This window comes from Lachancea lanzarotensis, scaffold LALA0S02 (genome assembly GCF_000938715.1).
Source record: "Lachancea lanzarotensis genome assembly LALA0, scaffold LALA0S02, whole genome shotgun sequence".
NCBI lineage: Eukaryota > Fungi > Ascomycota > Saccharomycetes > Saccharomycetales > Saccharomycetaceae > Lachancea > Lachancea lanzarotensis.
In genome coordinates this window covers 811,277-823,175 of record NW_019212880.1, presented here as the reverse complement: position 1 = coordinate 823,175, position 11,899 = coordinate 811,277, and the positions used below count along the sequence as shown (strand labels likewise).

At 45.5% G+C, this 11,899-nt stretch overlaps 4 protein-coding genes across 4 annotated transcripts; 1 reads left to right on the top strand and 3 right to left on the bottom strand.

Annotated features, from left to right (window-relative positions):
* Positions 1–968: 968 nt before the first annotated feature.
* On the top strand, positions 969–1,778 carry LALA0_S02e08922g (LALA0S02e08922g1_1; the record flags this gene model as incomplete). Its single annotated transcript, XM_022773961.1, has 2 exons — positions 969–1,013; positions 1,353–1,778. 2 exons carry the CDS (start codon positions 969–971, stop codon positions 1,776–1,778), a joined length of 471 nt encoding a protein of 156 aa, XP_022627434.1.
* A 231-nt stretch (positions 1,779–2,009) lies between these two features.
* LALA0_S02e08900g (LALA0S02e08900g1_1) lies at positions 2,010–4,139 on the bottom strand (the record flags this gene model as incomplete). Its single annotated transcript, XM_022773960.1, has 1 exon — positions 2,010–4,139. One exon carries the CDS (start codon positions 4,137–4,139, stop codon positions 2,010–2,012), a length of 2,130 nt encoding a protein of 709 aa, XP_022627433.1.
* A 1,393-nt stretch (positions 4,140–5,532) lies between these two features.
* VPS54 (LALA0S02e08878g1_1) lies at positions 5,533–8,223 on the bottom strand (the record flags this gene model as incomplete). The annotated part of the gene is made up of 1 exon (XM_022773959.1): positions 5,533–8,223. The coding sequence occupies one exon, from the start codon at positions 8,221–8,223 to the stop codon at positions 5,533–5,535; it is 2,691 nt and encodes an 896-aa protein (XP_022627432.1).
* Positions 8,224–8,536: 313 nt separating this feature from the next.
* On the bottom strand, positions 8,537–11,278 carry REG1 (LALA0S02e08856g1_1; the record flags this gene model as incomplete). Its single annotated transcript, XM_022773958.1, has 1 exon — positions 8,537–11,278. One exon carries the CDS (start codon positions 11,276–11,278, stop codon positions 8,537–8,539), a length of 2,742 nt encoding a protein of 913 aa, XP_022627431.1.
* Positions 11,279–11,899: the final 621 nt, after the last annotated feature.

Genomic DNA, 11,899 nt, shown 5'->3' with positions numbered 1-11,899 from the left:
ATTCTTAATGAAGCCTATTTTGGAGTGCCGGAATTATGCATATTTTCAAATAGATATACTTTAGAGCAGTAGCATAACGACGGAAGTCTGCTGTTCTTGCGAGAAATTATCAAAATAGCAAATTTCGCTTGCGATAGGCTGTGTAAATTAGCGCTGTATGATCGAACAGCTATTTTGACCTGAAAGACCCGAAAATCGTGTTCATTTTATACAACGTTTCCGTTATTTGCGTGTTACCTGTAGCGCTCGCTTAAAACCTACAAGCATGATCGTAATGAGCCAGAGAACAATCTTAACGGGGCATCTAATTTTCATGTTCTCGATAATACATTACATAATAAGAGAAAACATTCTAGGAGAGCTTTTGGCACTTCAATGGGATAAGGTTTGAATCCAAACGTTGCTTGCTTGTCTCTTGGCTCTCATAATGATCAGAAAGAAATGTGTATAATGTACAAACGTCACTTCATACGCAGAAATAGATTTCGGTGTGACTGTCAACACCCATACATTTAACATTTCTCATAAATAATGGAAATATTGTGGTGAAAATAAATGAGTCCTTTTTCACTGGATTCCATTTGCGTGGGTATCCATTGAACGCATACCGCTAGACAGACGCCCCAGCAGCTGGCTCCCTTCCAAGTAGCCACGGACAGTCCGCGTAGCCCTCCCTAGCTTCGTAGCCTCCGCCTGCAACACTACCGCCCCTGCTGGACATCGTCCGCCTACAGTTTTTCAATGCTAGGCAGACGTCTTCCAGAGACCCCTGCCTAGCCTCAGCCCAGCCCAATCCAGGGCCAGCTAGGCTCCTGGCTTGACACCTCTCCGACAACGCAGCACCGCAGCGGAATCCTCCAGGATCTCACCAGTCCTGGAACTTTGACAAAAACAATCAAGTAGTGAATTCAGCTAAACTGCTGGTGTAAATCGTTGTATTATAGGCCTTCAGAAACCGGATCAACAAGATGTCTACTGAATTGACTGTGCAAGCTGAAAGAGCTTTCCAAAAGGTATGCAAACTCACCGGAAACCGTACCAAAGCGGATGGAGGAATTGAAGATTAGAGCAACGTTGGACGAGTGGACAAAATAGTGCAATGTGGGCTACGCTTGGACACGGCTAGAATGCGATATCGGCCTGTATTGTGACGAATGGAGCGTTCGAGAAATTATTGAATCGAAAGACCGTGCGGAAAATATTCAACCAGATGACTACAACATGGAGGAAGCTTTAGAAATTTTTTGAAAAAACCAGCCTAAAACATAAATGTGTGCTCTCCCTCGCTTACCGTTCTCTCATCCGCTTGTCAACCAATCTTGATCTTTCATTTTTACTAACATTATCGTCAGCAACCACACATCTTCACCAACCCAAAGGCCAAGGCCAACAGACGTACCAAGAGATGGTATAAGAACGTTGGTTTGGGTTTCAAGACCCCAAAGACCGCCATCGAGGGTTCTTACATCGACAAGAAGTGTCCTTTCACCGGTTTGGTCTCCATCCGTGGTAAGATCTTGTCTGGTGTTGTTGTCTCCACCAAGATGCACCGTACCATCGTCATCAGAAGAGACTACTTGCACTACGTTCCAAAGTACAACAGATACGAAAAGAGACACAAGAACGTTTCCGTCCACGTTTCTCCAGCTTTCCGTGTCGAAGTTGGCGACATTGTCACCGTTGGTCAGTGCAGACCTATCTCCAAGACTGTTAGATTCAACGTCTTGAAGGTCACCACCCCAGCTGGTAAGGCTAACAAGCAATTCAGCAAGTTCTAAGCATCTTTGGACAGCTGAATTTCACATCGTATCAAAATCAGAACAAAACCGCTCTTAAATGCGCACCTATTCTCTTTCTTAGAATATTATGTATAATGTTTTAAATATAGGAAAGAATCTTTCTTGTCAACAAGCTTTCGATTATTGCAGCTTTACCGTTAGTTTAACAGACAGTCTGTCCAGACTCAAGGTTACTTATATCAATCTCCAAATTACATATTACACATAGTTCTAACGCTTTGAGCTTGAAATATGACCGGCTTCCAATGGCAATCCCTCATCGCGAATACCGATTAATTCCTTACAAATTTGATTGATAGTCCGATCCTTGTGATACTTCACGCCTGTTCTCAGCTTTTCATAGCATAACTTCAGTTCGGTTCCTGACCATAATTTTCCGGGCATCAACCTGGCAAGCTCGTCCCAATCCACTTGTAAATCCTCTGTAAACCCCATGTCTCTAAGTTTCTCTAAAATCCACAGCTTGTCTTCTTCACTGATAGTTTTGATCTTGTTCATGGCCTGTTTTTTCAAAAGCTTGTTCCATTTATAACGGCACTGAATGCGCGAACGTGTTCCCCCCATACGCTCACTTACAACTGTCCAGTTTATGAGGTCTCGAGAAGCGGAGTCTTTCTTTTTAACGATTCTTTTCTCCTTGTTTTCGATCTGGGGGTCATCCATAGGATCGTACAAGTGATCCTCGGGCGATTCAGCAGATTCCAAAAGCTCCGAAATTACTTCCTTGAGCTGGGCCTCCTCTTGTGGTGACCATTTATTGGATGCGCGATTGTTTCCGCATTTTACGTAGTTCCTCCAACGATCTCGGCAATCTTCTGGCATCCTTCCCAAAATTTTACCGATCTCAGACCATTGTCCCTCCTTTTCGAGACATAATGTGGCCAGTTCCCGTTCCTCTTCCGGTGTCCATTTGCCGCGCTGCTCGAAAATGTGGTACTTACGGCGAACATGTTTGTAGATCGAAGACCTCGTTCTATAAGGCAGAACTTTACAAATGTTCGTCCAGAAATCATCCTTTCGACGCTCATTAGACCATATACGCTCACAAATCTGGCGGCGAGATAAATTTTTGATGGCTTGGTATTCCCCGACAAAATGTTCCAACGCCTGTTCTTCGGCAGCGTCGAACGATTTCCCGGTGGACTGACTTTGGGGACTAATGAAATTGGACGCTTTGGCTGCGGCGTCTTGAATCAAATGAGATATCTCCTGATCACTCGTCGTTACGCCTGCAGCAGAGGAGCTTCTTGACATCCCATGTCCGCTACTGCCCAAAATGTCACCATGACTACGAGTAGTTCCGGATTGTAATCTCGAACCCGATGCATTGAGTGGAATTCTATGACCGCCCATGACAATATCATCTCCAGATACTTTGGGTAGTACTTCGACCTTTCGTCCAAAAGCGTGAGCATCCGTGTGGTGAAGGTCAGTTGAAAGACGGGATTTGTCCTCTGGTTCGTCTTCCGTGTTTAGATAGTGCTGGAAATCCGGATGGTGAGCTATGGAGTCAGCATCAAGTATAGCTTTACGAACTAATTGTTCATGCTCCGTCACATCTTCTGGATCGTCAAGAGATGCCAATTCGGGATCGACAGCGCCTATATGGGGCATTTTAGAAGACTGACGCAGCACGCCACCTGCAGAGTGCCGTGACTCAGAGGATCTTTTGTGCCTTTTCCCGCTAGAGTGAGATTCAGCGAGAGGACTTATCGTACCCGGCCTTCCGGATTCTGAAACGTGGGACCTCTTGCGATCAATTGCACTTCTACTACCATGACCACTATTCATGCCCCCAGAAGAACCAAATGCAGCAGCTACAGCTGCAGCAGCTACTGACTGTGGTTCTCGTGATCCGCGCACGTCTAATTCTGCTGTGGCCGGTGACTCAGGGTCTAATTCATGCCGCAGAAACCATTCCACATCTGCAGCTGTGGAAGATCCAGCAGGAATTGTGCCAGGAGAACTAGCAGCACCTGTAGGTCCAGAATTTTCGGTGTGTGCAGTGTTTGACGTTAGCATTGCATTTGCAGCCGCTGCCGTACTCTTGGCATTTTGAGCATCGCGGGCAAAAAGCTGATCTACCCGTGAATGATGATATTCCTTACCTGCGTTTGAAGACGAGCCCATGATACCTTGCTCAACGGTACTAGCTCCGTTTTGTCGCTGCTGTTGATTCAGACGATGCTGAGATTGCTGTATTGCCGAAGATACATTTCGATGAAAAGTGTCGTTTGAGTTGTCGGTTTCGTCGCCGTGTTTCCCGCCCTGCAGGTCGACGCCGACGTACTTGAAAACAGCTTCTTCGACCGATTCCTGATGGGTGCGGCCCGGTGACATGAATAAAAGGATTGCTACTCGTTCCAGCGATTCACAGTGCGAACTAATATCCGCTTATTATGCGATGTTTGCTTGCCGTTTTCAGGGTAAGTAACCCGTCTGTTTTGTTTTCCAAGGATAACCCTGTCTATGACACCAAAAAGTATCGGGGAAGGCTCTCGAAAAAGAGCTCGTTCGTGCGTTGTTAACGGTTTTCGACTGTAACGAACAGGGTAAGTTGGTAACTGTTTTTTCTCCGGTCAAAGAAAGTTGAGTAAAATCCAGATAAATCAAACTGGTCTCCTTTCAACTAAAACAGGACCGTAATCGGAAAGAAATACGCTGAGTTTCGGTTGTATTTCGACACAGCAAGATAGGAAGAGAGACACCGGCGTTGGGAAACCACTAAAGGATTGCGTTTGCGTGGTATTGGCGTTGTTATCTGCCTATGTGTTCCTTCTGTTATGGGTGTTCCACTTCATCTTCACACACACAGCTTGAGAGTCAAGAACCCGTAGAAAGTTATCTCACATGCCCACGGGAGGGTAACCACCATCACTCGTGCACGTGACATATTCATGTTCTTCACACCTCAATCGAACGGTTCGAGCAGAAAGACGGTATCAACATGGATAGGTTCTTCTTGTTGCGTTTCGTAGCTTCCAAGGACCGCTAAGAATGTTTGAATAATCACTCTGTCGACTAAGTGTCGTGGGGATATTGTTTATCCGCACAGGCTTGCAAATGCAACTCTTTGAGACCCGGAAACTTAAAGGTACATGGGACCATACTATTCTGCTAGTGCCTTGTACATTCCAGCACCCGTAAATCAGTCTTTTTTTCGCATTCTTGGTCCACTCTATGGCAGCGTTATATGGTCGAAATTCATTCAACTCTTAGCGAATCGTGAGTTGATGAAATAACACCAAGAATATCAAACAGCGTCCCACTTTCTACCTGACAGGCTCTAATAATAGCGCCCCAAGCCGTAAACAGGTCATTGAGAAAACCCTCAGCCATCTGCTTTACGCATTCTCCTCATTTACAAATACTGTCTTAAAATAGCCGCCCAAGGTCGTAACGGCTGTTAAAACCATGACGAAAAATTGCGATTTTCATGGGCGTTCCAGCCCAGCTTCTTACGTCCAGATAAGATTCCTCCTCAGTCGGGGTCCCTCTGACAGAGCTCTCCTGTTGCGGATACTACGCTAGACCATGTTCAAGGAAGTAGACAAGTTAAAGTGAGGTAGAAATTCTGCTTTTATAAGCTCTGAGTTACGTATACGATGATATATGCCTCATGACAAGACTCCATGCTCAATTAGCCGCCCAGGTCACACCACGGCCGACTGACGAGTCAGCATTCTTGTTGCACTAACCAAGAGCTCCTTTGCATTCCTATATCGTATGCCTGCTAGATTGGAGGTGGAGGAGCATGCGCCTGGTAAAGTCTTTCCGACGATATCTGAAAGGTCTTGAACAGCTGCAGGTAAAGTTCTGGTGCCATAGGTTCGCAGTCTCTGTGGCTACTACTCATCCGCTGGTAAAACATTTGAATCATTGCTGCAAGCTCCGCCAAACAATCCAAAGACTCTCCCAGGATGCTGAGATTCTTGCCAGAATTGGTCGACGGAAAATTATCAGGACCTGTGGAGACTGTCGTCATGGACCTCGAGTTGAAATACATTACCAAATCGTAACACATCTTTTCGAAGTTTGCCAGGAATGAAGTGGGCAAATTGGCAGACAACACCAAAACTGCTCGGAGCATCGCAATTATTTCCAACAGAGCATTGCTCGCAACAAAAGTCTTGTCATTCACCACCACAGACTTTTTGTGACCCTTGGAAGTTGCGTTCTCTGTGTCTCCAGTTTCAGACTGTGTCTCGCCAGTCTCTTCACCATTACTGCCATCAAGGCTCATAAGTTTAGCCCAGCTAGTAGGTGTCATGTGTACACAGGACACTATCTCATTAACATTTTGTTGCACTTCAGGCTCCACTACTCGTGGAGTCCATGCCTCTTGATCTATAGCAGCTCGTACTGATTGTGCGTTTTGAGCATTCAGACTGCTTGCATAGCTCTTTATTTGTGCTGCTAGCACGTCCTTCAAGTACTGCGTCAGAAATTCACCGGTGATATTTTCACACTCACGATCGAACCAGAAGCATATACTGCAGAGTTTCAAAAAGTGATCGTACCTCAGCCTGCTACTGAGATCCCGCCTGACTGCAATGATCTTTCCCATTCGTAATTGCACAATTCGTATACCTTCGTGAATAGCAGGATTGATATCTAGCTGTATTATCGATTCTGAACTCGACCCATTTTGACGCGGACTGTCAGCATAAACAGCGAGTGCTACGTCAAGAAGAACTTTCTGATGCCTGGAAAGTCGCCAAAGTGCCTGGTTCTCACGAACAAAAATCTTTAGTAGCATCTCCTGGAACTCACTGGGTGTAAGGGCTCTGATCAATCGCGAGAGTTTCGAGCCATTGCCAGAACTCCTGGAGTCAGCAGGCTCTTCCTTTAGGTCTGGGCTGTGCTCAGGCTCCTTGGGAAGAAGGTCCTTGATGATATTTTTTAACTCTATGATGAATCTCTCGTTGTAAAGCTGTATAGCGTCCGCCAGTTTGTCGCACTGAACTAGCCGTTCAGCTGAGCTCCTGATTCGGTTGGCCAAGTCTGCATCTTTTTGAGTGTTTTTTGATACTTTAGAATCGATTGAAATGGCCCCCAATTCTGCTTCAGGTGAATAGTTGGCTCTAATATCATCGATTAATATATCGCAGAATTCTGATGAATACGCCATTCCGATGTCATCAGTGATACCTTTTAATTCTTTACCGATTTTCACGAAAGTCGAGACGGATCTCAAATCAGATAGCTTGTAGGGCCACGTCTTAGTCATTTCTTGTATATGCTTGTCATTATCGTCGTCACCTTTGATCAGGTTCTCGACATGCTTCACCATGTCTAAACACTCTTGACTTTTGCCTTCTTTGAAAAGAGTTTTACAATCGGCAACGAAATCCGTGATACGCTTAGCTTGAAGTAATCCTTGCTCGAGTTTTTCAATGTTTTTCCTCTTTATTTTCTTCTTCAGCGTCGATATCTGGGACTGGAATTGATCTCTGTCTACCGAGCCTAATCCCTCCGATATCGCGGCTAGCTTCTTGATTGTATTTGCTGCTCTCGATTCTATCTTGCTCACATCCTCTAAAGCGAAAAAAAAGCTGTTAGAAGACTTGGAGATCTCCGCCAGAAGTAGGTTTTCGATGCTGTCGAGATAATCTGAAAGTCTATCTCTTATGCTCTGATACGCTTCTTTTCTATCTTGAGAGGAAGTTGATCGTAAGCTGTCAGCGCGCAGATCTAGATCATCGATGATCTTCCTGAAGGTGCGGGTGTCGTCCAGCTCGAGCTTTTCGTTGAAATAAAAGTTCGGGAGCCGTTTGATTGTACCGTAATGCTGAGTATTGATAATCTCTCCATCACCTTGGCCATTTTCTCCTTCTGATGGTGTAGTCCTTAGGCCTTCGTCTTCCTCCAATCGCAATCTGCCCAAACCCTTAACAGTTTCCAGATTATTATTGTGTTCAAAGACGGCATAATCAGATTCGATATCTTTGACGAACTTGTGAGTATCATCGCGCCATGTTTCCGGTACTTCATTCTTGCTCAAAATGATAGGCGGTATATCATCAACTGTTGGCCTTTTCAACCAATTTCTGCGTCTTGTATTCAAGACCAGTTCATATACGGAGTTGTTACCCAAGGGTGAAAATTCCATACTTCCGCTGTGACCCTCGTTTCCGGGGGTGTTGAATCGGCTTTGTCTACCCCATACTGAAGATGAATCAAAACTCTGTCTTAATGACATGCTTCCAGGACTCAGTCTGCCTGAAGAAAATCTCAGCCGGTCAGTCCTGTTGATACTACTGTTAATGCTCATTAAGTCATCATTCAATGATGTAGAATCGTCCAGCATTGCACTTGGACTTGATTCCAGGTCAACTTGTGAAGGTTTAGGAACTCTTAAGGATGGCATTGTGCGATCCACAGAGGCCGAAGCTGGCTTCAAAGGCGCTGAGCCTTTGAGCATCCTTAATTATTCAAGAGCTAGGGTGAACGTCGACGGCAAGTGTGCCCCTATGGGTTCTTTTAGAAGGCATTAGCTGTTCCTGCAGTTCTCAAGTAACTTTCTAATATGGCTAGAAGTTGACCTTATTTAATATCATTGTATACGTATACATGGTGTATGTTCGCAAGCTTCAGGACAAGTTCGCGATCAACTGGAACCCGTCAGGTTCGCCCATTCCAGCCTATCAAGGGCAAACCTCCCTTCTTGGCCTTTATTCTTCTCGGATCTCAAATTGGGACTTGGTTATGTTTTCTCCAGATAAGCATCATTTAACCTACTTTTTCCATGAGTGGAGGTACTTGCTTGCGATCTCGCGCGCTGAACTCATCATTTTCTGGACGTTCTCTGCACTAGAGTCCCCCTCTTCAGCCTCATCATATTCGTGATGATCCAAGTGCCAATTTTCCAAGTTTTTGTTCATATGGTCAACATCTTCCGCACCTGATGCGTTATTCACAGCCGCCATCTTTTGCTTTGCTACGACAGATTGCATAGACTCGTTGCGCGGCGATATGTAGCCTGAGATAGCCACGTCTGATAGTGACGTGCGGGAGTCGAGTGGGGGACTGACCATATTCCTTAGGGCGTCATTCGGCCCCCGTTGTCCTTGAGTCTTAGAAATGGGCGAAACTGCTGTCCCATGAGTCGGATCGCTATGGGAGGTAGGATTGGCTTTGGAAGAGATGTTGGTGTAGTCTTCGGGCTTGGTACTACCTGCAGTATTCTCATTTTCGTTTTCAAGGCTATTACGCCTCGCGGAAGAGCCCAATACAGGGCTATTGATATTCTCTACTTGGCTGTCTCCGCATGAGTCCGAAACTGAATCTGAACCTGAGTCTGAATCTGAATTGAAGGAGAATCCCTTTGCCGTTTTTGGCACATCCGGGCTCCTCTTTGGTGACTCCTCTGGTGCAGTGTCCCACGATTGATTGACCTGTCGTAGCGGCTTTCCCGTGATAAAACTATGCGTCTGAGGTATTGATGGAAGTTGAGGCTGAAGGTCTTGCAGCGAAGCAGCAGTAGACACCCCTAGAGAAGGTGTCCTTCTGAGAGCTGGAAGACTCGCAACATCTGCAGCTTCGTCATCGCTACTCCTATCTTGTGAATCCTCAATGAATTGTGATTCGCCATTGGAGCCGTAAGAATCTGTGTCACTGTCCAAAGAAAACGCCTTTTTCGATGCAGGCCCGCTCGGCAGTTTCTCTTCGTTCGAATCCTGAACCATCAAATGTGAGTTTGAATCCTGGTCCTCGATAGGAGTTCTAAGTCCCTCAGGAACATCAACCATATCGTAGTTATTTGCAGCAATGAAGCCTGAAGTATCCCCTGTATAAACAGAGTTGTAGTCATACATGTAGTCGTACCCTCTGAAAGTGTTTACATTATGAGAAACTGCATTGTTGCCGTAGTATTCGTCGTCATCATCAAAGTCTTCTTCGTCTGAACCGTAGTTTAATGTGGTCGCGGGTAAAGGCTTTATGATTGGAGTTCCCGAGCTTTTAAATTTGGAGCTTTCAGAATTTGCAGATAAAGCGCTAGGTGAGCTCTGCGCGCCATCTGATTTTCTAGAAAATCTTGCATTTATGAAAAGTCCTGCCTCTTCTTCGTCTTCATCTGAAGATGAGCTGTCAAGTTCCTGTTTCGATTTATCTCCGTAAACAGCATTACCATCATCCAGAAGACTCGAACGACCTCCCTTACTATTTGTGAATTCGTGATGAACAGATCCTTCACTCCCTTGTCCGTACACCGTGTCATCGTCGAAATTGTAATTGTGGTCGTCGTCATCAAGGTCATCGTCGTCATTATCGGATTTGATGGCTAACGCCATGCACTGTTCCACTCGGTCATTAAAATGAATATGTCTGTTTTTTTGTTCGTGAACGTTTTTGGGGTTCCGCTTGGCACCAGATGTCAAAATAGACTCTAAAACAGGTGCTGGCGATTGATGTGCTGATGTTGGCCGTGAAATGTTGGAACCCTCGATATGATCACCTGGGAAAGAGGTTTGACGATCACTTGGCTGCTCTAGCCATTCGTGCTGTTCAGCTTGATCTTCAAGCCTGGGTGATGCCGTAGAAGGATCAGCTTGAACTGAGTAGTACTGGGCGTTTACTCTTGCTGCCAAAGCATCGTAATCATCCGCTGCATCCATATGGTTGCCGTATCCATCCATCAAGACCTGCGTGCTGGATAGGTTTTTCTTGTGTTGCCTCGCCACGTTGAGTTTCCAACGAGAATTTTCCTCGATGATCTCTGATACTGTTCTTTTCTTCAAGATGGGCTTAGGGCCAGTGCTCGCCCTTTTCTTCATTTTCAACGTGGTGACCCTTTTGGACGTTTCGTCATCGGAACCGTAGCCGTATTCGACATCGGAACTCGCATCTTTGTCGTTAGATTTCTGTCGCACCACAGGGCCGTACAACCAGGTGACATCTGAATCTTTGGACCAGTTTACAGTCTCGGGGCTTACTGTGCGCAGATGGTTGCGAGCCTTGGCCCATGTACGCCAAGAAGCATTTTCGAGTCGTGCTGCGTTGACCAAATCTTCGTTCTTTTTCTTTTTTGACAAAATGATATATTTCCACGACTGTGAGATCTCGGATTCCTTCCACTCGTGAGACAGATAGTCTACGTGCCGTTTTGGTTCATGCACAATGTCGTTATCGTCATGTGGAACCATGAAATCGTCCGTTTCTGGTGCCGGCGGAGATGTTGATTCTGATAGCACGATGGGCGATGGGTCTGATGACGAGTCTTCCCCCAATTCCGGACTTTCTGCCGCTATTGAGGAAGACTCCGAACGTGCATCCAGTAGCCCCATGGACCGTGTGCGTTTGAGATTGAATGTGGAGCGCCGAAAATGCTCATCGTCGTCTGCTTCCACTGCCATCGACACTGATGGGCCCATATCGTCGTCTATGCCGTTGTCTGCTGCCGATCCTGCAGATGATACCGCATTTCTGGATCCTACCCTACCACCGCCACCCATGGCTCCCGCCATTTCCTTCGACATTCGTGCCAACTCTGCTTTTTTTCTCACCTATATGGTTCGGTCTTTTCACCGCTGTATATAGCCAACCAAGAGAGCTAAAAGAGTCGTAGCTTGGCGACTTGACTGTCCTCAAACGTTCTGACGAGCTTTTTTGAGACGCTGAACACCTCGATCAACCACTTTTGGCTCCACCAGGGTTGTGATTTACCTTTGCGTTGGTCTACTTCAGCTGTGCAAAGGGGCACACACACTGAATACTATACTCTCATATTAATATTGAAATTATAGACTGGTGGTCACGTGGCAGGTGAAATTATACTCGACGACAGCGTTTTAAGCCAGACAGTTTAGATGTAGTTTAGTGGTATTTATTTGAGGTTAAAGATGTAAATAATCGCGACTAGAGCTGGGTTTCGAGTAGAACCAAATTTTGCGCATTTTTTGAGGGTAATATTGTAAAATATTTTGAAATTCATACCAAAATCCCCAGACTTTGTGCACCTTTTATGGGGCAGTAACTTGTAATTCAGTTTGTGTTGAAGGAACTATGGAAAAGCTCTGAGCGATCTATATAACAATGTCTTTATGCTTGGTGAGCTTCTCGTAAGAGTGTTATAGCATTACTATACTATATAAGTATTA